Source organism: Desarmillaria tabescens (genome assembly GCF_030435595.1).
Source record: "Desarmillaria tabescens strain CCBAS 213 chromosome Unknown EV420scaffold_5, whole genome shotgun sequence".
NCBI classification, from domain to species: domain Eukaryota; kingdom Fungi; phylum Basidiomycota; class Agaricomycetes; order Agaricales; family Physalacriaceae; genus Desarmillaria; species Desarmillaria tabescens.
Genome location: NW_026848304.1, coordinates 1,286,068 through 1,307,739, shown reverse-complemented (window position 1 = coordinate 1,307,739; position 21,672 = coordinate 1,286,068). Strand labels below are relative to the sequence as shown.

The 21,672-nt window shown below is 49.3% G+C and overlaps 8 protein-coding genes across 8 annotated transcripts; 6 read left to right on the top strand and 2 right to left on the bottom strand.

Moving 5' to 3' along the window:
- Positions 1–139: 139 nt before the first annotated feature.
- EV420DRAFT_1637597 (uncharacterized protein) lies at positions 140–964 on the top strand (the record flags this gene model as incomplete). The annotated part of the gene is made up of 3 exons (XM_060476730.1): positions 140–211; positions 265–739; positions 789–964. 3 exons carry the CDS (start codon positions 140–142, stop codon positions 962–964), a joined length of 723 nt encoding a protein of 240 aa, XP_060336511.1.
- Positions 965–1,467: 503 nt separating this feature from the next.
- Positions 1,468–2,908, top strand: EV420DRAFT_1514474 (uncharacterized protein). The gene is made up of 3 exons (XM_060471819.1): positions 1,468–1,720; positions 1,773–2,343; positions 2,401–2,908. The coding sequence occupies exons 1-3, from the start codon at positions 1,622–1,624 to the stop codon at positions 2,637–2,639; spliced, it is 909 nt and encodes a 302-aa protein (XP_060336510.1). The 5' UTR covers positions 1,468–1,621; the 3' UTR covers positions 2,640–2,908.
- A 54-nt stretch (positions 2,909–2,962) lies between these two features.
- Positions 2,963–7,634, top strand: EV420DRAFT_1514473 (histone deacetylase complex, SIN3 component). Its single transcript, XM_060471818.1, has 11 exons — positions 2,963–3,213; positions 3,251–3,473; positions 3,528–4,113; positions 4,168–4,449; positions 4,534–5,028; positions 5,083–6,315; positions 6,382–6,660; positions 6,721–6,771; positions 6,835–6,993; positions 7,052–7,227; positions 7,284–7,634. Exons 1-11 carry the CDS (start codon positions 3,012–3,014, stop codon positions 7,480–7,482), a joined length of 3,885 nt encoding a protein of 1,294 aa, XP_060336509.1. The 5' UTR covers positions 2,963–3,011; the 3' UTR covers positions 7,483–7,634.
- On the top strand, positions 7,635–9,900 carry EV420DRAFT_960390 (uncharacterized protein). Its single transcript, XM_060484160.1, has 2 exons — positions 7,635–8,170; positions 8,222–9,900. Exons 1-2 carry the CDS (start codon positions 7,778–7,780, stop codon positions 9,647–9,649), a joined length of 1,821 nt encoding a protein of 606 aa, XP_060336508.1. The 5' UTR covers positions 7,635–7,777; the 3' UTR covers positions 9,650–9,900.
- Positions 9,901–10,712: 812 nt separating this feature from the next.
- EV420DRAFT_1618057 (armadillo-type protein) lies at positions 10,713–13,277 on the top strand (the record flags this gene model as incomplete). Its single annotated transcript, XM_060475304.1, has 11 exons — positions 10,713–10,850; positions 10,904–11,079; positions 11,133–11,220; positions 11,271–11,383; positions 11,433–11,545; positions 11,595–11,774; positions 11,822–11,976; positions 12,029–12,254; positions 12,313–12,731; positions 12,786–12,917; positions 12,972–13,277. The coding sequence occupies 11 exons, from the start codon at positions 10,713–10,715 to the stop codon at positions 13,275–13,277; spliced, it is 2,046 nt and encodes a 681-aa protein (XP_060336507.1).
- Positions 13,278–13,921: 644 nt separating this feature from the next.
- EV420DRAFT_1637592 (NAD-P-binding protein) lies at positions 13,922–15,465 on the bottom strand (the record flags this gene model as incomplete). Its single annotated transcript, XM_060476729.1, has 10 exons — positions 13,922–13,948; positions 14,004–14,202; positions 14,261–14,347; positions 14,402–14,420; positions 14,479–14,601; positions 14,652–14,750; positions 14,800–14,901; positions 14,949–14,967; positions 15,021–15,065; positions 15,121–15,465. 10 exons carry the CDS (start codon positions 15,463–15,465, stop codon positions 13,922–13,924), a joined length of 1,065 nt encoding a protein of 354 aa, XP_060336506.1.
- Positions 15,466–15,556: 91 nt separating this feature from the next.
- EV420DRAFT_960086 (uncharacterized protein) lies at positions 15,557–19,806 on the top strand. The gene is made up of 5 exons (XM_060484159.1): positions 15,557–15,794; positions 15,848–15,978; positions 16,028–16,133; positions 16,183–16,668; positions 16,716–19,806. Exons 1-5 carry the CDS (start codon positions 15,710–15,712, stop codon positions 19,721–19,723), a joined length of 3,816 nt encoding a protein of 1,271 aa, XP_060336505.1. The 5' UTR covers positions 15,557–15,709; the 3' UTR covers positions 19,724–19,806.
- Positions 19,787–21,133, bottom strand: EV420DRAFT_960009 (copper transporter). Its single transcript, XM_060484158.1, has 6 exons — positions 20,711–21,133; positions 20,541–20,654; positions 20,451–20,486; positions 20,377–20,392; positions 20,252–20,325; positions 19,787–20,199 (listed from the first exon to the last, which is right to left on the bottom strand). The coding sequence occupies exons 1-6, from the start codon at positions 20,845–20,847 to the stop codon at positions 19,851–19,853; spliced, it is 726 nt and encodes a 241-aa protein (XP_060336504.1). The 5' UTR covers positions 20,848–21,133; the 3' UTR covers positions 19,787–19,850.
- Positions 21,134–21,672: the final 539 nt, after the last annotated feature.

Here is a 21,672-nt window from a genome sequence, read left to right as displayed (position 1 = left end):
AACGAAGGCGTCGAGGAGCTGCGACCTCCGGATACCAATCTTCTTGTCTGATGTCCTCTCGTTACCACCAGTATATAGGACAATTCCCGACAGTCGCCCTTGGTATTGCCCGAAATCGATGTGAAGCGCTCTAGCGTTAATGGAGTCAATCACCCAAAGGGCCTCTATACGCGTTGCCTGCTTCATTTTGGCTTTATGGGGAGTTTATCTGGTGCGTCAACCATTTCGGTTTCAAGGAATTTCTCAGTGACAATATACATTTAGAGCACTGCGGCGTTGCTCTTAACAGCTATAACCCCTTCTTCCTTGCGACCGCGCTCCCGTCTTGTCTACTCATTGAAGCGCCAACTACGCAAACGTCGTCTTCGCGATTGGCGTTGCCGACATCACAAGAAACGCTCTGGTGATGCATCCTCAGATCATACTCTGGTTGAGGAGGCGATGAGCAAAGGACACGACGAACTCCTGACTCTAGCCTCCATTCCTCGCCACGTACGAGCAGGATCTATACAATCAGGATCGTCATTGCACACCACCTCCACCGACGACACATTCTTCACTTCCACCAATACTTCATCAGAACACCTTTCTCTTCGCCATGTATTCACCATGAAACGTGCCTGTTGCAGAAAGAATTTACGAGACCGCTCTCCGCGCCGCAGTGGTCCCCTACCCCGGTCCCCTTATTCCAGATTCAAATCTCTATTCAAGCATGACAACCCAAAGTCGTACGCAGAAGGTATGAACACACGTATTGAATAGTTCTATAGTTCTGATCAGAGCCGCAGACAACATCAAACCGCGTTCGGTTCTGTCGTTCCAGATGTTCGACAGGTATCCTGAGCCGACACGGGTAGTAATGGCACGGAGCCATAGCTTTCCTTTCTCGGACCCAATCAAGGTCAGGTCTAAGCGACGATGGAAATTACTTTCTCGAGCAATTGACTCTCGAGATGAATCCTGACGAATCCTAACGACTCCTTCACGTGTTGCAAACTCGACATTGCCTGTATTTACTCATCGTCTTACAAAGTTACATTACTTATATTCCGAATTGTACATTAAATATGTGCGCGCTGGTGGCGGCATATCATGTGCGGATCGCGGACACAGCTAAGGAAGTGAGACATTGACAACGCCCCTCTGTTCACACAGTCTGACGAAGCTGTACGCGCGGCCAGTCCTGATTGATGATTGATAATCACGATTACTTCTTCCGGAACACACGTCTTCAATAACAGGTGAATGAGCTCAAATTTACGATTCACTCGGCTAAGATCTGGCAACTTGCAGGTAGGCTCAACCGGATGCAAGGAATGGTCGACGTAATCTCGATAACGTACGCGAATTTATGCGGGCGGCGGATCTGACGCGTGATCCATCAGCTACTGTGACATCACGTAAGAAGTCCGGAATGGAGAAACTCAATACATAAATTTGATCTTGGCAAGCTTAGTTGTTTGATTTCCCATACCCACATCAATTTTGTAAACAACCACCACCACTATGATCTATTTCCACTGCACCTAGTTTCTGCGACTTGAGCGCTTAATTATCACACACCTATTCCTTCGTTCTTTCGCCAATTCTGTCTTTCAGGCCATCCTAAACCCCATTGGCAATGCCCATTTATCTTCCCCGTAGTGATATGGAGTCTATGTTCCGAAAGGCGTTCATGCTGACCGTCAGTTTCCTGCTGGCCTCAGTTGGTTTTTCTTTGGTGAGCGATAAAGTTCTGATGTCCAAGGCAGCTGCTGATGGTATTCGTGCAGAGCGTGGTTTCATTCTTGTTGGGTATTTTCTTCCCCGACATACAGGAGCGACCCCCACGTCGTAAGGACCCAATCCGCGTCTCCAAAAGGAAAAAACCGCGTCAGCATCAAGTTCGTGACACAACCAGGTCTCGGGAGCGTGGCCTCGTTACGGAGGAGGCGCGACCAGTTTTCAATCTTCTCGTACAACCGATTGATAATGTTCATGACTCCGACGGTCCGATTGTCACCGAACCGACGGAGCGGGGGCGTAGCGAAACTTTAATGAGTGACGCGCCCAACCCGGGGTCATCGTCACCTCCACCGCATTCGCGCGCGTCCATGTCACCTTCCGAATACTCAGAGCGTTCAGAATCGAGCGCTCAGATATATGATTTTCCTACAGCATCGAGCGAGGAATCATCTCCGCTTCGTAATTCGCATGTGCATGGTTTCCGGATCGGACGCGCATGGAAGAAATCAAAATCCTCCATCCCAATGCCTTCTCCGATGGAACGCTCGATTGTTAATGACCTACCAACAATTAAAAAATCAAAAACATTTCACAAAAGCTCTAGCATGGAGAAAAAAGGTAACGCGACAATCCTATCCGGATGACTTGACAATTCTGACATGGACACGTTTCTAGGCATATGCAAGGCTAGGTCATTCTGCGTCATTGAGAGGGAAAAAAACCCGAAAGTACCATCCCCTCGTCCTCGTACACATCCATATGAGGCGCCATATTTTACACCACTTCCAGGTTCGGGGCCCGTTTTGTCTGTGCCTAAGGCCAAGCAGCCGAGTCGTAGCAGTACGTTACCACCCCCATCAAATCGCCGGGCAACGACGACTCCCCCACTGCTTACGCCGGCACGGACTACTTAATGTTTCATGGACATCACTATCGTTTTCTATCAGAATTTCAACAGTTCATAATTGCTAGCCTCATTCATTATTTATTTCGATCACTTTTAAATAATCGGTTGGAAATTTAGGCTCACCGGTCTGATATACACAGCCTCACATTCCTTGCATCAAAATGTACTTGTATCTGGGTAGAATTTGTATCATTATTATAGCTTTTGTTTCGCTAAACGATCACGAAAGGCATGGGAGAACGAAGGTCAAATCGCCAAACGGGGATACTTTCATGCAGCAGCCACATCTTATCTCTTAATGATAAGATCATCACCGAAGAGTTGATCATACTCATTTTCGCTGGTTACACTCTAACGCCCACTACCCCGTTGTCACACAATGGATGCACCGGTGGATCCTCCTCTAAAAGCACCTTTTCCTCAACGACCTGGCTCTCGAATTGGTGACATGGATGCCGATATCAAGCCCATTACTGGACCGTCATCGTCGTCTGTGGCATCTAGACCAACCCCTCCTCTTCCCCATCCTGGGCACACCGACAGCCCTCCACCGAAACCAAAGATCCCGACGCATGCTACTGGTGAAGAGGCCTCGCTTCCCTCGCGTGTTTCCCCCAGGTCCAAAAGTAAAATCTGGGACGCCGAAGCCAGTGACGCCGACCCCGCGTCCGGGTGACGCTGCCGCAGGACCTCCCTCTGGGCCAAAATCGCCTGAAGCTGGAAGGCCGTTGAACGTCACGGATGCGCTGAGCTATTTGGATGCAGTCAAGGTCCAGTTCCAAGACAAACCGGAAGTTTACAATCGGTTCTTGGATATTATGAAGGATTTCAAAAGCCAAGTGTGCGTCTCAGTGTCGTTTGATATCTGGTATTCTTATTCATCTCATTCCCTCAGCATCGATACTCCTGGCGTCATATCACGGGTATCACGACTATTCCACGGGAATCCTACACTCATCGGAGGATTCAACACGTTTCTTCCTGTTGGGTATCGCATAGACGTGTCTGCAGACCCCCTCGATCCGAACACAATCACCGTCACTACACCCCAGGGAACGACGACACAAAGTACGAACAATTTCGGAATTGCCAGAATACAGCCACCCCGCGATATTCCTGGGTTTGGCCCTAACCTCGCGCATCCACTTCCGTACCCTCCTGGTATCCCTCCGCCTCTATTGCCTCCGCTCGGCTCTCGTTCAATGACCCCGCAAGCGTACCACCTCTCCCATGTTCCTCCACAGTTCGATCCCAATTTTTCTCCGGGGTTTCACCAAAATACACAGACGAATGCGGCCGCGTCGCTTCTAGGGAACTTGAACAACAAGAACGCCGTGGAGAAGCAGCCACCGGGAGAGTTCAACCATGCGATCCAGTACTTAAACAAGATAAAGGCGAAATATTCAGATGTCCCTAACACGTACAAACAATTTCTCGACATCCTTCAAACATACCAGAAAGAGCAAAAGCACACCCAAGAGGTGAGCATGTGTTCTTTGTACTTTTCTGATCGAGGCCTTGAGTATGGTTTTTAGGTTTACTCCCAAGTCCGGGTCTTGTTCAAGGATGCTCCCGCATTGTTGGCGGAATTCAAAGACTTTCTTCCCGAGGTCGTTCCTCAGAACGGAATGGTGATTGTTCCTCAGCCATCCGGGAGTCAAACGATGCCAGCGTCACAAGCGTGGAACACCCCCGATGCATCATCAAGCTCTCCCGATAAAGTCGTAAAGAAACCGGGGCAGCCTTTGAAGAGAAAGAAGCGTGTAGCAGAGAAAGATACGACTCCGGTCCCTCCAACGAAGATAGCACCGACCAGGGTTTGTCCGATTCTTCCTTTGCAAATTAGGGTAGATTGAACTCACGTATTATGCAGGCCAAGAAACCTAAACATCACCATAAAGACACTGGGTCACCCTCATTCTCCCCGTACATGGGCCCGTCATCGCCTCAACCCTGCTCACGCTCATGGGCATGTACACCCACCGAACGCTCAATTACCTCCGCCTCCTGTACCTCATTCTCACCCAATGCAACCTCCCATATCTACCCATCCCATTTCAATGCCATCCGCCCCCGCATCTGCAGATCGCCTTTTATTCTTTGATCGCGCCAAGAAGGCCCTAGAAAGCCGAGAGATATACGAGGAATTCTTGAAGCTCCTCAAAGTGTTCTCGAATGAGGTTATCGACGTCAAAACGCTGATTGACCGAAGTCGGGCCTTTCTGGGTGATGGAGATCTGATGGCTGAGTTTAAGGAATTAGTTGGGTGGGATCCACGACAAGACAACGTTGAAAATGGACCCCCTGGGAGTATCCGAACAGGTCCTCCAGAGGCGTTATCGGCGCTGCTTGTTGATGATGGAGAAGGTCCCAGTTATCGGAAACTTCCTGACAGCGTGGGTTTAATGTAGCTTCTGCGAGTCCTAATATTGATCGCCATAACTCTACAGGAGGTACGCCTGGCATGTTCCGGTCGTGATGAACTTTGCCGGTCTGTACTCAATGACGAATGGGTTTCGCATCCTACATGGGCTTCCGAGGAAGCCGGTTTTCAGACTCACAAGAAGAACTCCTTTGAGGAAGCCCTTCACAAGAGCGAGGAGGAGCGACACGAATATCATGTCCAACTGCAGGCTCTCACGGCCACCATCTCAGTTTTAGAGCCACTCTGCGCGCGAATCGAGGAGATGTCTAGTGAGGATCGGTCGTCGTTCAGGCTTAAGCCAAATCTTGGTGGGTCGGGACGGTGTCTGTACGAACGCATCATCAAGAAGATCTACGGTCGCGACCACGGCATAGAAATTATGAGAGCGCTGCAAGAAAATCCTGGTGTTGCAGTGCCAGTTGTTCTTACCCGGCTCAAGCTAAAGGACGAAGAATGGAGACGGGCACAGCGTGAATGGAGTCGGACTTGGCGCGAGGTTGATTCGAAGAACTTCTATAAGTCTCTGGATCATCAGGGGATCAGCTTCAAAGCGAACGATAAAAAGAACATCACTGCGAAGCACTTCGTTGCCGACATTGAGGCAATTAAAGCTCAGCAGACTGCCGCCGGGTCACAAGACCTCATCCCTACATTTGCAAAAGGCTCCGTTGGGCCACAACTTGAATATTCTTTCGAGGATACTGTCGTTTTACATGACGCCCTGAAAATGATCTTTTCGTTTTTAGATCGCTCACAGGGCCAGTACAGCCAGCCTGAGCGAAGGAGTGTGGAGAAGTTTCTCCGGACTTTTGTGCCAGTCCTGTGCATGTACCCACTGGCTGAGTTTAACGACGCGTGCGGACCTCCAGACGGCATTCTTGATGATGCCCATGAACATGGCGACGGGAGCAGAGGTGGCAGGAGATCAACAGGCAGCGTCTATTCTGTTTACTCCAATGGTATCGTTGCGGAAGACTTGCGGAAGAAACTTCTTCGAACCGTGCAGGAGAGGACATCTACTGGAAACCCTAGGGGATCGATGTCAGCAGTAGGATCCCGTGCCCCATCGCCTGCTTCGGGTCGTCGTTCACCCTCTGTTCGGCAAGACGAGCAGATCAATCGAGTGCCGCCTGAAGATATTTGGATCAGGGAGACTGCTGCAACTGGTCTAGCCTCTGATCACATCGCTAATGGTGGTGAATCGGATCGGCCTTTTTTTGCGAACACAACGTTCTATACATTACTACGTCTATTGCAGGTGAGGCCGCTTTATTTTTTGACAGCCATGTGATTGAGTTTACTCAATGGCGCTTTCTTTATACAGCTGTTGTACTCTCGCCTGCTGATGTGTAAGGAAGTTGGACAGCAGCTTATAGCAGACAAGCATGCGCAGCTGAAGGCTAACCCCGTAGCTGTTCAGTTGGGCCTGGATGATCCGAATGGACCCGCGACGTTACTCACACAAACTCAGGACGTTCTGAACGCCCGGGAGGACGCTAATGTCGCTTACATGTATCTTTTAGATGCATGCGATAAAGTATTCTCGGGGGAGCTAGATCAAATTACATTCGAAGAACACATGAGATGGTTTTTCGGAAAGAAGGTGGGGTAACTATTAGCTCCGCTCATTAAGGTGCTCAAGTGAGGCATTGTATTTTTGTAGGCTTATCACTTGTTTACGATGGACAAGCTGATTACCGCCTTGGTGAAACAGGTGCGCAGTGTATTTATGGAGATGACGGGTTGTTGATGAAAGCTGATCTATTATTGTATCCAGGTCCAGACGATTATTGGTGACGTTAAGTGCCAGGAGTTATGGTCGTTGTTGCAGAGCGCGCAACATACGAACTCAATAACTAATCAAGACGTTATTCGTTATCGACGGGAAGCTGAGAGACATGTTGGTCAAGACGACCATCTCTATCGAATTCAGTGGGTGAGTCTATATTTGGTTGCTCTATTCTTGGACAGATTTCGATGTGACGGACGGACAGGTGCGAGGGACAAAAATGATTCGTGTACAGCTCATGGCCGCCGAAGACCCGAGTGTCGAGGATGGCAAGGACGCTGTGTCCCGCTGGCGCGAGTATGTGAACACATATGTGATGCGCCATCCCACGGAATGGATTCCCATGGACAAAGAGACAAGTAACAGGATGTTTCTCGCAAGGTCAGACCAGACAGATCTCGTCTCGTGATTGATAGTGATACACGAACTAAATATAGGTCGATCCGGCATTCGGCAGATGGCACAGCCGTTTCAGGAGAAGGAATGCTGAGTGTACGAATTAGTATACCAACGTACAAAATCGTGTACGAGGGAGGGTCAGAAGAGGCGCTGTTTGCTTGTTCGATGAGTAGCTCGTTGATAGAGCGGGCACGCGCCAGGGAGGAGGAACGGAGGAAGAGTCCGTGGCTGCAATGAGTGCCGTATAGGGGATTCTATTTATAGGTATTCCAATTTGCAGAAAAGGAATTTAATCGATAGGTGTAATTTTAGGATAATAATCGGAAATGGCCAGATAAGGGCAAAAGGCTGAGTTTTGGACGAAAATGGAGGGCTCGGTTTTGCGCTGTTGTCGTTTCGTCCTTTCATATACCTGCCTCCCCCCCGTGCTGGGTGAGCCAAGACCAAGGCCCCACAAACACCCATCGTGCTTGGCGCTAGATCTCTGCTATCCTGTCTACTGTCTGAGCTTGGCTTGGCGAAGACATTCATAATGTCAGGTGTTGCAGCCGGCGCTCTCTCCGACCACTATCAACCAAGCTCTCGTCGTCGCCGTCGTCGTGCCCGGCGTTCTCGACGTCCCTGCCATCAGATCCCTGCCCCATCCTCCTCTCTTCTATCCCTCCTGGCCACCGTTGTCGCCTCACTCCCGGCCGTCGACGCCAGTCCCATTCCTCTCTCTTTTCTCTGCCCAAGATACCGCCAAGATTTCGCGGCAGTCGAAGAAACGTGTCGTCGCGACATTTCCGACTCATCTGCCGTCCTATCAGTCCCCGTTCGCAAGCGGCTTGGCAGCCGAACGATTCCCTTAAAGTATGAGCAGGGCTCAGACGGCCAGTGGAGACGGGTGGATACATATACACTATATGGTTCAACGATGTGTCCAGTGAGCAGTGTTATTTTGTATACCCCCGTTATCTTTCCTGACAGTCTCTAGTCGTGTTCCGCTTCCAGTTACCAAGCTTCGTCGGGCACTTCCCAAGACACTACTACCACATCAGCTTCAGCTTCCCCATCTGAAGGTGACATTCTCGACACCCTTCCCAATGGCTGGAGGCCGCAGAATCACGAGCCACGTACTACACTCATAGTCACCCTTTCCCTTGTGCTTGCTTTCGTAATATGCTTGCTCATTATCGGCTGCCTTTACTGGCGCAACAGGCGGCGGCGGAAACCCAGGGAAGATATAGAGATGCATACTCTCAAAAGGCGGAAACAGCCCGTTGTTGACGAGGAAGAGGCGCTTTCTCAGGGTGGTATCAAGAAGAAGAAGAAGATATGGGCTAGAGCTACTGCTAGGTGGAAGGCTAACGCCCGTCATTCTGCTAGGCAGCGTCGGGGGAAAAGAACTTTGAGTATCAATCAATCATCCTTACGGCCTGAAGCAGCCCCTCCAGAAAATATACCCGACGCAGATGTCCTCTCTTCTGGAACTGTATCTCCTTCATGGTCCAGACATTCATCGCGTCGTTCATCAGTCTCCTCGGCGGAGGGCACACAGCCAGTCACACTAGCCCCTCCGACCGAATTTGCCGACGTTTCTCGTACATTTCCTCCAGATCCAACGCCTGTCTCAGCTACACCGCCAACGTCTCCTCCTGCCTATCATCATCCCTCTCCTTTATCTGTACCTCGGATCTATATTCGCACCTCAGGTCTCGCACCGCCTTCGGACGGTCTTGCATCCTCCATTGCTTCCCCTCTAACTCCATACCATTCTAGACAACCATCTCAATCCTCGGGTGGTCATCTGTCTTCTAATGAGGACTCAGAAGAGCTAGGCTACTCGCCATCTGCCCATGCGGCGCATGTGGCCACTGATGACAAGGCTCTTCTTCAAAGGCTGACTCAATTTGCGAGTTCACCTCCCCAAGATGGCAACATCCCGGGCCAACACCAGGAGTCTTCAGCACCTGTTTGGCAAGACGAGCCATTGGACACCTTTGCGGACGTGCATAGTTCTCCCCGTTTCACTGGTGGTGGTCCCTCTACGCCGAGCAGTTCACTCTTCCCTGCTCCACCGGTGCCTTTGTCATCCAAAGGAAAAGCGGCTTCGGAGTATTACGAGTACGACTACACGTATTCGACCTTCGATGAAGATATCCAGTCTCTCGAACCGGAGCTCGGACCCTCTGCACCTCCCTTCGAAGCGGTAACTAGTGGTCCTGTGCTGGAGTTGCACGAGCTCGTACCCTCTGCCCCACCCCCGGAGATTGGTGTGGATGTCGTTGAGAACACGACTGCGGAACTACACGAAGATGAAGCGTCTTCGTACGAACATCAGAGTGTAGTCGGGGAGACTCAGCTGCCGCTGCAAAATGTTGATGATGGTCCCTCCCTACTTCCTCCGCATTATCACTCTTGATTTCTTTATTTCATCCGGGTTTGGGTGCAAGCTACTTTGTTACTTACCATCGATTGTATCAGCTCATTATCTGTGGATGTGTTTCGGGGCAATTTATATTGGCATAGTATCTTTAGTGACATATGTAGTTGTAGTTTTAGCATGCAATACAGTACTTAGGAAATAAGCAATAATTCAAAAGAAATCAGAAACTGGAGCCAATTTGCGCACGTACAACCTGAGATACTTACGTGTGCGCCTAGACTTGTATTGTTTTCTTAACAAGTGTTGAAAGACAGTTGCGAGATTGGGGACCAAAGTAACAGAGATGGGAAAAATATAAAGTTCTGCTGTGTGGCTGGTGTTGTCGTCTTTGCGACAGCTGCGACCCGACCATCGTGCGTGCAGCGCCGTGGTTATGTTCAGACTTACGATCTGGAGTCAGTAAGGTGAGAACGTTCCTGGGACCTGCACTATTAAGAGCTTCAGGAAGGTCTTAATTCTAGTTCCGCAGAGTCGCAGTTACACCGCGTATAGAACACTGATACACAAAAGAGTGCCCTGCGGTCGTGTTCTCAGATTCGTATCAGATACATCGGAAAATGACCGATGGCTGCACAGGACTTGGTAGTGCACAGAATTTGGTTCCGGAAGTGGGTACCTTGCTGGTTGGAATGATTGGTGCATGGAAACTCATCGAGATTGTAATGAGGTTCTCACGGATCCCGAGGCTGACAACGGCGCCAAGATAAATTCAAGTGGGTGTGCTCGTCTCGGGACCCAAGTCCCGACGTCCACCGCAGTCTGGTGTGATTCAAAGGCTCCGTGATAGTCATCTACTGACGCAAGCTATGACGAACCAGATAAAGAAGACGAACCAGGAAGAGAAATATCGGAGCCGCAGGAGCAGTTGGTTTCCAAGTCAGAAACAGTGGTCAGATATTTTCGGAAACGCACCGCATTCGGCTTTTGGCTGTATTTGGTTTGCCGAGCCGGTGAGGTCCTCAGTGGCGGTGCATAAGAGTCGTGGGAAGATACTACCTGATCTTATCTCACCAGCCAAAAAATTTTGCGCTCACCCATCATGGGCAAGTCGCAGAAACAACGCGCAATGCGGCGGCACAACCCAATGCGAGTACCAGACTCACATCTATCTCATGGACTCGCCCAAGCTTCGTCGACGTCCTCAAAAACAGAGGCCATTTTGCCAATCATTCAAAAGGTTATTACAGATGCTTTTCTGTTGTGACTGCAGCTGATGGTCTTCGAGGCCAGATGGAGAGTGCCGATTCATCAGAACGGAAATGGGCATGTGTAGCGGTGTCGAATCTGATTCAGAATGATCCTTCGACAAGGCGATTGCTTCAAGGAAAAAATGTCGTTGGTGCATTGATAGCACGATTGACTGACAATGAAGAAGAAGTTGTTATTGAGGCTATGGGATCCCTTCGGTGTGTGCATCCGGGTATCATATTCTTATTCTGCGTGTTGATGCGTTGAGCAGAAACTTGTGCATCGATGGCGGTTACGACATATGCGCGGAAATGTACAATAAGAATATTCTGGTTTCATTGAAGACCTTCATTCCCAAGGTTTATTCCATTAGCTTGCTTTCAGTTCATCTCCTGACCCTCTGTGACAGATATCCTCTACCCTTGAACAATTTCTGCAAACGCCCAAATCTGCACCGGAAAATGCACTAAAAGTGGTATACGAGTTTGCGGACAACGTCATCACAACGCTATGGTGCCTGTCGTGCGTGCTGCTTCCGCTAATCACGCATTTTCACTGACCTGTACGGAAGGGAAACCTCGAATAAGGCGCTGAATGCCATTAACGCCATAAGATTGGTACCATTCCTGATGTCTTTCCTTGCGTCTCGCGAACAGCTTCCCGTTGCTCCTGTTGTAGCTGCCGGTACGTTAGTTCTATCCATGATAGGTTTGGTACTTACGGTTGCCACCAGCCCAGTGTCTATACGTCTTGACCGACGACAACGATCCAGCTGTAAGCGATGTCAGGGCTGACGCCGGATATATATCTTGTCTTCTTGACATTGCGCGTTCCGTTCAAGATGGTACAAAGGTCAATGGCAAGTCGAAAGAGCCGGACCAACGTTCCATAACCCTCGGTGTTTTAGCTGCTGGTAAGCTCATTCCCCAAATGCAAACCTAAGTTTTTATGTTCTTTCAGGTATTCTCCGGAATGTTTCGCCGCTACCCCCACCTGTTGCAGCCTCCTTTGTTGATATTGACAAAGACCTCGTTTTGCCTTTACTACAGCCTGTCATTTCGTCGGTATTTCTTCCCGACGCTTCCAACAATGTGCAGACTCTTGTTTCTCAACAGGTTTGTACCTTCTTTCACTCAGTTATACCGTTGTAATGTCAATTCAATGCAGACTGATATACCACAAATCGACAAACTGGCCCTGAAGAGCACACCCAAATCTGATCATAAATCCCCAATAGAGATTGAACTTGAGCGCCTGGAGGCTCGCCTTCGAACAGTTCAGTTGGCCCTCGAGATACTGACAGGAACGTGCGCGACACTGCCTGACCCGAATCTGAGCGTAGGCGAGGAACAGAGCGATAGCAATGAAGACGACGACGAAGATGAGGCCGAAGGTATTCTTTTGGTGAAACAATTTAGATACGCCGCTGACCAAAGAAAATGTAGTGATAGAGGATATGGATGTTGATGTGTCTGCCATCAACGGTGACAAACCCGATTCAGAACAGTCTGAAACTGTGTCGTTGCTTCCGTCACTGGTTCCGGCTTTGTTGGCTCTCGCACAGCCCACCTCACTTTCGTTCCCACCCCTTGCGTCCGTATCTGTACACCCTCCGACCACATCTGCTCTCAGTGGTATACACGTCAGTGCACTTGAGTGTTTGAACAATATTTTCCTATCCTTGGCCAGGGTTCCGAACTCCTCTGTCTCTTCTGACAAGGAAGCTGGCCAAAAAGTGTGGAAAGATGTGTGGTCGGCGCTGAGCATTGTTGGTACTGATTTCGGGATGGGTCAGGAACGAAGACGAGAGGTATGGGAGATCTCTGTCGGTGTTTTATGGGGAATTGGCAATGTTTGGAAAGGTTCCTTGGTTGGTAGTTCTTTCTTGACGATGGTAGTAACAGTACTGACAATAACTAAATAGACTCCCGACGTGGATCAGGTTAACCTCCTCATCCAATTCTGTAATGCCAGCTCCGACGCACAGACACGCGTCAAGTGCATTGGAACACTGGAGTGTTTGGCCCAACACCCTGATTCTATCGATGGCAATCGAGTACGTATTTAGAATGTTCCTTTTCTATGTAGCGCCCTCATCAGCTGTTTTCAGATAATATCTGAATATTTATTATCGTTTTTTCCAACTGGGACATCACCAGAAGCCGGTGTCGAACCCGTTCTCCAATCGGTATCTGCAATAATCGATATATACTCCGACGAAATGCTACCGTACGATACAAACTTCCGTCAGGGAGGATACGTGAACAGGCTGGCGGCAAGTATAGACGGTATGAAAAAGCTGGTGAAATCGATTGACCGGCGGAAACCGGGCGGCCGGGTGTTGAGGTTGAGGGGGGAAGAAGTCCGCGACAACCTTATTGCATTTGTGCAATACCGGAAAAATCTGAAGCTGTAGGCACTTGGTTATCGCCGTCTTTTCATCCTTCCAATTGATTTTACAACTCCGCAATGACTCGGAGGGTTGGAAAGATTCCGCCGATGTGGTTAGGTTGACGTGAAGTGCTGCGTGCATCAGCTAATTATAATATGAAAGACGATCACCATTGCTCACCATTTTGGGATGCGTTGGTGAAGCAATTGCGTGTATTAGAAGCCATAATCTCACTTGATCATCTTATAACACTCGCCTTAGGGCTAAGCTCTGGTCTTAGTATGATTCAATGGAGAACAGTAAGAATGTTCATAAGTAGAAAAAGAATATTACCCCGCTATTACGAGGTGCTTTGCGAGTCACCAATTTAGACCCATCATGATCAATCCCTGCACTTGGAAATATATCATACAGAAATAGAGCAATGAGTAAAGAAAGGTTCATAAATAACACGCCGGCTCATCGTTGCAGAATTATGGCTACTCATCATTGCCGCAATGCCGTAGCCTTACCGTTGATATAGAATACTGGATGTTCTTCAGAAAACCGATGCGATGAGAACTCGGGTAGCTGTTGCGACATACAAGGGGATCGTGCATTAGACGGTTATACATACATTCCGAAAGTTCTTTAGCAGCATCAATTCTATGCGGATTCTCAAAAACACATCACTCCTCTCTTACCACGGCCGTGTGCTGTGATGGTCAATTGAGTCGCAATCGCGAAAGAGAGAAGTGAGACGAATCTGACCTTCGAGCTATCAAAAGCGTCGAGTCCGGCGGCCACCCTGGTACTTGCGACGATGGCACTCCAGTCAAGGGGATCAAACACCTCTTTACCTTCTGCTTTCAGTGTGTCATGAATAGCACGAGCGGTGATCAAGTGCTGGTAGGCAATGTCGGCAAGAGGCATCGGCACATTATGCTCAGCTGTGAGGCGGCGGATGTGGCTGTCGATGATTGATACATTGGAGACACCAGTGACATAACGAAGTGAAGTCGACCCACCTGGCATCTTTGATACCACCGTCAATGGTGAAACCAACCGCTCCATCAAAGTGGTCGTTCTTCATTTTCTCGGAATACCCCATAAAACTGTAGAATAATTAGCATAGAGCATTATTGATAGCAAGAAGTAACAAGGCGAACGTAGGAGTGGGAAATACGTCTAAGCACGTCAAGTCAGTATGTCCGATGCGTTCATCTGCGGATATGGGCGACCCTACCTTTAACGATGCTATTAACGTTCTCGGCTCCAATGCCCGACTTCTCTGCGAGTGTGTAAGCCTCCGCAAGGATTTCTAGACTTCCAAGAATCATGGAGTTCGCAATTAGCTTGCAGGTGGGTGCTGAGTCAAAGGTGAAGATGTTGGATAGAAGTGAATTAAGATAAGAATACCTTTCTCAAGATTTTCTCCGAGGTCGATGATTCTCCGACCGACTGCAGGTACAAGCAGATAGGCTACATCCTTCTTTGACCTATAATCGCCGCTCATAACTGAGAAAGACCATGAAGTACTGAGGGGGAGAATCGAGAATGAGCATACCGATGATAAGTTGCCTTGCATCGGCGGCCTTGGGAGCACCAATGATGGGGGAGGTCACTAGATTTGAATGAGGAACTGCCGACACTAGTTTATCAAGTTCTCCTAGAGCAGGGTTTAGAAGACATATTGCCCAGGTAGCTATCGATTACCTGCGAGCGTGGGATATGTCTGTTATCGCACTGAGCAATAGTTGATTGATGACCAATACTAAAGACACGAACTGTGCTCGTTTCCACAAAGATCTTGTGTCTTACGGGTGGCGCATGCTGTATAGATTGCCTGTATTAGTGTCCGTAAGGACGTCTAGCCGATATCACGTACCGAAAGAGCCTTTGTCAGCTGTTCGTAGACCGATTTCACCACCGAGTCGTTCGCCAACGAGGTAATGATGATATCACACTCTGTCGCGATCTGTTCCAGATTCTGGGCAACGCGAACGTTCTCAGATCCAGCCTCTTCTAGTAGCTTTTGAACTTTTGGCTGCGATCGATTCCATACTAACAGAGGTGGAGCATTTTGAGACCGATGAGTAGCAAGATTTCTGGCCATATAGAATCCCATGGACCCGATACCAACAAATCCCACCTGCGGTGGAGATGCTCCCGGTGTCTGAGGTCGTGAATAGGGTATTCCGGCAGAAGTTAGAGGATGGAGAAGATCGGACATGGTGGGACGCGTAGTGGGTGAATGTATTCAATCTCTTTATATGATCGCTGCATGATCGCCTAAAGCGGAAACAACCACGTGATCAACACGAACACTGTTTCGTACTGCCCAGTACTGCTGCGAGAGCTACCACTAATCGAGTGATCAGGCCCATGCCCATCTCATTCCTGCTCCTAACCTTCTAGATCACGTATCCTTATATCTTCAGGAAGCATTCCTTGAATACGGTCGCATTTCCTCTTCCATGGCAACGACGGCAACCCTGGTCCCTGGCCAAAACATCGCAGTCAACAAGTTCAATGTTCAGGTGGAGCGATATCTTTCACAAGGTGCGTTGTATTATCTTTCATTTCGAGAAATATAGACCTCAGACCATCATCAGGCGGGTTTGCCCATGTGTATCTCGTACGGACAGCCACACCGGTGTACAACACAACACATCATGTTCTTAAACGCATTGCCGTTCCTAATGAAGGCATGTTGACCGAAGTAAAGCAGGAGGTGGATGTTATGGCAAGTGAAATCAGCCGGAGATTCTTCTAGTGCTTCATTCTTTGCACAGAGATTGCTCAAAGGCCATCCGAACATTGTTCATCTCATCGATGCTGCTTGGCATAGGCTACCGAACGGGACATACGAAGTATTCATTCTGATGGAATTCTGTCCCGGTGCGCATCGCTTGTTCGTGTTTTGTTCGTAGCTGACTTGTCCATGTAGGAGGTGGAATCATCGACATGATGAACAGGCGACTGCGCGAGCGCTTGACCGAGGCTGAGATCCTGACTATTTTTGTCGATGTCTGCGAAGGCGTTGCCCACATGCATAACTCACGTCCCCCACTTTTACATCGAGATCTCAAAGTTGAGAACATCCTCCAGGCGTCAGCGACCTCTTACAAACTCTGCGACTTTGGTTCTGCGGCTACAGTTTCCAAAGCCCCGACTAATACACAGGAATTGCGTGCTCTGGAAGCTGATCTGAACAGACATACAACGTTACAATACAGAGCCCCTGAAATGGTGGATCTGTACCTGCGTAGACCAGTCGACGAGAAGAGCGATGTCTGGGCACTTGGCGTTCTGCTGTACAAGCTTTGCTACTACACAACACCATTCGAGGAGCATGGTCCTTTGGCTATTCTCAATGTATCTTATAAAATACCCCCGTATCCTGTCTACTCGCCCCAGATGAACGCTCTGATTGGTGCGTGATTTGGTAATCATCGTCCGTCTAGCTCATGGATTCCATAGCATCCATGCTTCGTGAACATGGGACCCACCGGCCTTCTGTCTTTGAACTTCTTACCAATGTTCATAGAATGCGTGGAACTGTCTCTTCATATCATTACAGCCATAATCCCGCTCCTCAAACACTGTCACCACGTATCCAGTCCTCACGGAAGCCGGTCCCATCCCCTCATCCTTTAGACAGCACAATTTCCTATCGTGCTGCCCCACAAATCGCCCTTGGTGCAAAATCTTTTACTCCATCTCCATCTCCTTCGACAAATGCCGGCCTACAAGCCCGAGATAAAGTGTTGGAAGCTATAGCTCCCATGCGCCGAGGGCGTCCGATGCGGGATCAGGATTCAGGATCAACATCATCCAAGGAACAATGGCTAAACGATGATTTTGGAGCTGAGGAAGAGAAGGCATGGAAGTCAGCCGTTAAGACTGCTACTCCCGCAAAGAAAAGCTCAAAAGATGATGCATGGGCAATCTCATCACAACCGAAAAGCTCAGCTAGTCTACCCAAGGGATTCAGTGATGATTTCGCAACTAAACTCTGGGATGAGTTCGAATCAGGTTCTACCAAATCCCCACCTCAGTTTTCATCTCCTCGTCCGCATGATACTACACCCAAATTTCCAGCCAGGCGGCAGCCTACAGCTGGCTCAACAACAGGGCATTTTAAGCCGAGTTCAAGCGTCCGGAGCAAAGATGCTTTTGAAGGTCTTGGGCTGTCCATTTCTGACAAGAAACCAGCACCGACCCTTGGGGAGGCACGGAAACTGCGGACTGGACTAGCCGTCATGAGCCCAGTGTCCCATAGTTTTGGGTCTTCTGACTTTTACAATGGCGCTGTTCGATCATCTGTATCCCCTCGCCCCTCATATCTCACTTTACCCGATTCTGCCCCGCTCAAACCGTCTGGTTCTGGCTCTTCATGGAGCTCCCAGCCTCCGTCTTCTAGGCCGTCTTCTCAGGTAGATTCAGCAGCAGAAGCCAGGTTTCCATCATTGGAGGAACTGGATGCTAAGTTTGGCGGTGGCAACGGTGCAGATTCTAGGCCATTGCCTACTCCACCGGGACGACAGTCCCCGATTCCACCGCGAACGAGCGGCTTACCATCGCACGAAGGACCTGCACTTGGAAGACGAATGTCTACTAGGTTACCTCAGCCGGGAACACAACTCTACGGTCAAAACAAAGTTCGATCTGAGCAGGTCATGAATACTATGCAAGGTGCTTCAAAGAGTCTCAGTGACAGAGGTGGCCAGGTCGAACGGGAGACTGACAAGGTTAACGGCGAGGCATCGTCACCGAATCCAACTGAGAGCCCCTTCAAGCGTCCGGGGGTGACAAGGAAACATCGCAGCTCAGTGACTAAGAAGCCTCCGGAGACTAATAACTTACTGGAGTCACCGAGTCGCAGTGCCAGAATAACTGGTACACCGACATCTCCGTCAGGCGTGAATACCCCTCGTCTTCCTCCAAGACCATCTCCTAAGCCATCTCCTACACCAACTCAAAGCAAGGACTGGCTGACAGGCGACGATGAATCAGAATCAATACCTTCTCACTTCACAACACCTACATCCGCCGACAAATCTCATCCTGTCCTTCGTCAGTCGCCAAGTAAACGAGCGTCTTTCATTGAAAAGAGTGGTTTCTCCATACCCGAGGCTAACGTTGCCCAGACTGACACTGTTCTACCTCCACCTCCTCCAATGGACTCCCCAACCTCCTCCACTGCCAGTGGTGCCCCGTCTACCCTATCATTATCACGCGCAGATCGAGTGTTCCCGCCTTTAGATACCTCCGCGCCCGACCCTCCTCGTGACGGGGGATTGACGGACAACTGGAGTCCAGTTGCCTCAAAAATGCAACAAAGTAAGGAGGTGGAGTCATCTTCAAGTGCAGATGAAGGCCCGGAGGAAGCAAACCGTTACGTTCCGACTTCAACTCTCAAAACGCCTGATCAGCGAGAGAGACGGGCAAGGAAGGGTAGGCAAAGTTCTGTTCACGATCTAGTCGATTTGTGGGGTGGTGGCACAGCTAAAGAGCGCGAGAAAGAGAGGGAGTCTACACGGGTTACCATTACACCAAAGATGCCAGTGTCATCTGGTGGAGATTTGAAGACACCACAGCGCAGACTGATAACAGGACCATCGCGCGCTACGGAGACTAAGGATGACAAACCGACACCATCTGCTTCACCTGTACCAGCGCTTTTCCCTTCCGATTCTCTCGGGCAACTTACCCGGTCACCTTCGATGTCAAGGACAATGTCATCACATCATACGAAACGAGCATCCGTCGCATCTGCAACATCACCTATATCCTCACGTAGTCGACCTCAATCTATGTTCATCTTACCATCGAAGGCTGCGGAAACGCCTTCACCCTCTTCCGTGGCTCCCGCTGGATTATCAATACCAGAGGAACGTACACCACGACCGGTTCGTCGGACGTCAATTACCGACATGGTTCAAAAGTATGAGAATATCGACGCGAACGCGAGAGTGTTCTCTGCCAAATCTTCTGGTCTGAAAACGCCTTCTCAGTCTATAGATGGTGGGAGGAACTCGTCTTCGACGGGAACCCCGCGAAACGATCTTGTCAATGGAAAGACGACATTACTCATTCCAGACGAGGCAACGCCTAGTCGAACTTCCCCAGTCGGACTTCCTTCTCATACTTCGACAATTAAATTTCCTTCACGGTCTTCCCCAACGCCTATGTCCGGTGAGAACGAGGAGAGCGTGTCTGCTCCTCCTCTTCGATCACGGCAGGTGTCTCTGAAATCTGCAACTTTAGCGGACTCTACAAGGAAATCGACTGTGGATGATATAGCGTTGCGCAGCAATGAAAGACGGACGCCGTCTCCTGATAAGCCGTATCAGGGCGTAGGAAGGCTCATTGATCAATGGCAGCGGAAGGCAGAGGGTGACGGTACTCGCTCGTCTGTTAAGAGAAATGGATTTGTACCCAAGCGAGCGGGTTTGGTTAGTGGTGGCGTTGGTAGAAGCCATTGAGGCATTGTACATTTTTGGATTCTTCTTTACTGTACTGATGACTGGAGATTACATTATTGCATTGACCATTGAATACATGAAATTGACACGACGAACAAAAAGCGAGAATAGCTAAGGGAAAAGATGGTCAGGAACTGTCAGATTCTGAGTCTGACGGTGAGCCAACATGGAAGGAAGACTGGCGTTGTGGCTCTCCTCGAGTTCGAGGCTGTCCCATCAGTGCTCTAGCACCTTCCCTTCCTTTACCTATCTCCCAAGCGGCGGCCTCCTGGGTATACATGTTTCCCCGCATCCTGTCTGTGTTGCCGCCCAAACCCAGTTCAAAAGCAGCGGCATCTGCCCGCGCGAGATTAGATTGGTTTGGATGAATAAAGATATGGTCGGGCTTGGATTTTGAACGGGGACGCGAATGAGTGGGCGTGGGGGAAACGTGGGCATTGTTGTACAGCAGAGGCTCTTCCACCAGCGAGTATGAACTGTATGAAAACGTTGAACACTAGACAGAGCATTGATGGAATGGCAGCCTACTCTTTTTCGTGCGATAGATGCTTAGGGGTATTTTGGTACTCGATGAAGAATTGTGCAATGGACAGTGTGCCGACCTATATTGCGAGATATAAGCAAATGGACTAGACGCTAAGAGCCCTGCTTACTGTCACCAATATCAGTCTGGTTATGCACGGACATCAGTTCACCACGTTCAGCACGACTAGAAGCATGCGCTCACCCAACATGAAACGACATGGCAATCAACATGTACGCTCTATAGGAATGGTCAGGCAACGGAGTCATCGGCCACCAAAAAAATCAGACTCACAGGCGAAGAAGTGTCGCAATGCCGTATAACAACGCTTTCCAAAATGCATGCCTCCATCGTATACTCCCAGCCCAGGCGGGACACCATCCGTCATTTAAAGCAAAGGTGACCAACCTGACAGTAGAAAAATAAGATGACGGGAAATGTCAAGGATTAGCCCGTCCGCTCACCTCTCTGTCAAGCACACAACAACAGTCAAAACCGAACCCACGAGAAATTTCACGAGCGAGTCAAGATAAATTCCAGAGAACAGGACATGGGATCCCTTGAGCGACCAATGCAAGTAGTCCTGCCAGTCGGAATCCATGTTGGAGGTAGTCAAAATGTTTTAGCAAGAAGGAGAGGAAGAGGTACGACGAAAACAGGATGGCCCGAAGAAAGGGCCAAAAAACTTGAGGTAAGATGGTTGTGCTGCGCGCCGTAAGTCCTCACTTGGAAACCTAGTGGAGACCGTTCTTCAAGGGAGATCAGCGGTCGCTCAGGGTGTCCCTATGACGATCCAGAGCGGGCACTGATCCGTGAATGATAAATCATACGTATATAGACGACACAGCAACAAGTACGGTGATACTCTATGCAAATAATCTATTCATGTAGGTGGCGGCACTGACTTCGCACGGCGCTCAGCAGCTTGGGCTTTGATTTCCGACGCCTTTTTGTCCCTCCACTCGCAATCAGACATATATTCACATGAACTGTTTTCCTTAAGCTCTAGACAGCGGCGGATATAAAACAACTTACTTGCACCGCCCAGTCTGGGTTTCACTGACTCCTCTTGGACGTCTAAGACCCATCCACCAGTCTAGAATACTAGAAAGATAACTGTCCAAAAAGTCGTCATCGAGATTGAATTTCTTGGTGCCAATGATCTTGTAGGCATCAACGACCTTGGGTGTTGATACTGATGGTGCAAGCGGTGGAGGTATTGTATCTGTTTTCAGGGAATGGTTTAAAGCCATAATTGACAAACCTCAAAAGAACCGCACCGTTGGAACCACCCTTCCCGGACACGTTGTTAAGGTGCATTAACCATGATTCCTGAAGCGCCCACAACAGTTCAGCAGATTCTTCCTCCGTATCAAGATCAAAGACTTTGTTAAGTGGGCTAGACAAGGACCGGGAGATACTGGAA

What these genes read in the sequence shown, in the direction of transcription:
- EV420DRAFT_960390 (XM_060484160.1), top strand. Translation starts at nt 7,778, where the DNA reads ATGTCAGGTGTTGCAGCCGGCGCTCTCTCCGACCACTATCAACCAAGC. An exon ending in ATGGTTCAACGATGTGTCCA is followed by an intron (nt 8,171 to 8,221) that starts GTGAGCAGTGTT and finishes GACAGTCTCTAG; the next exon opens with TCGTGTTCCGCTTCCAGTTA.
- EV420DRAFT_1514473 (XM_060471818.1), top strand. Translation starts at nt 3,012, where the DNA reads ATGGATGCACCGGTGGATCCTCCTCTAAAAGCACCTTTTCCTCAACGA. An exon ending in GATCCCGACGCATGCTACTG is followed by an intron (nt 3,214 to 3,250) that starts GTGAAGAGGCCT and finishes TGTTTCCCCCAG; the next exon opens with GTCCAAAAGTAAAATCTGGG. An exon ending in AAGGATTTCAAAAGCCAAGT is followed by an intron (nt 3,474 to 3,527) that starts GTGCGTCTCAGT and finishes TCATTCCCTCAG; the next exon opens with CATCGATACTCCTGGCGTCA.
- EV420DRAFT_960009 (XM_060484158.1), bottom strand. Translation starts at nt 20,847, where the DNA reads ATGGATTCCGACTGGCAGGACTACTTGCATTGGTCGCTCAAGGGATCC. An exon ending in GTTGTGTGCTTGACAGAGAG is followed by an intron (nt 20,655 to 20,710) that starts GTGAGCGGACGG and finishes TTCTACTGTCAG; the next exon opens with GTTGGTCACCTTTGCTTTAA. An exon ending in CATCTATCGCACGAAAAAGA is followed by an intron (nt 20,200 to 20,251) that starts GTAGGCTGCCAT and finishes GTTTTCATACAG; the next exon opens with TTCATACTCGCTGGTGGAAG.
- EV420DRAFT_1514474 (XM_060471819.1), top strand. Translation starts at nt 1,622, where the DNA reads ATGCCCATTTATCTTCCCCGTAGTGATATGGAGTCTATGTTCCGAAAG. An exon ending in CCTCAGTTGGTTTTTCTTTG is followed by an intron (nt 1,721 to 1,772) that starts GTGAGCGATAAA and finishes GTATTCGTGCAG; the next exon opens with AGCGTGGTTTCATTCTTGTT. An exon ending in CTCTAGCATGGAGAAAAAAG is followed by an intron (nt 2,344 to 2,400) that starts GTAACGCGACAA and finishes ACACGTTTCTAG; the next exon opens with GCATATGCAAGGCTAGGTCA.
- EV420DRAFT_960086 (XM_060484159.1), top strand. Translation starts at nt 15,710, where the DNA reads ATGGCAACGACGGCAACCCTGGTCCCTGGCCAAAACATCGCAGTCAAC. An exon ending in AGCAGGAGGTGGATGTTATG is followed by an intron (nt 15,979 to 16,027) that starts GCAAGTGAAATC and finishes TTCTTTGCACAG; the next exon opens with AGATTGCTCAAAGGCCATCC. An exon ending in TCTGATGGAATTCTGTCCCG is followed by an intron (nt 16,134 to 16,182) that starts GTGCGCATCGCT and finishes TTGTCCATGTAG; the next exon opens with GAGGTGGAATCATCGACATG.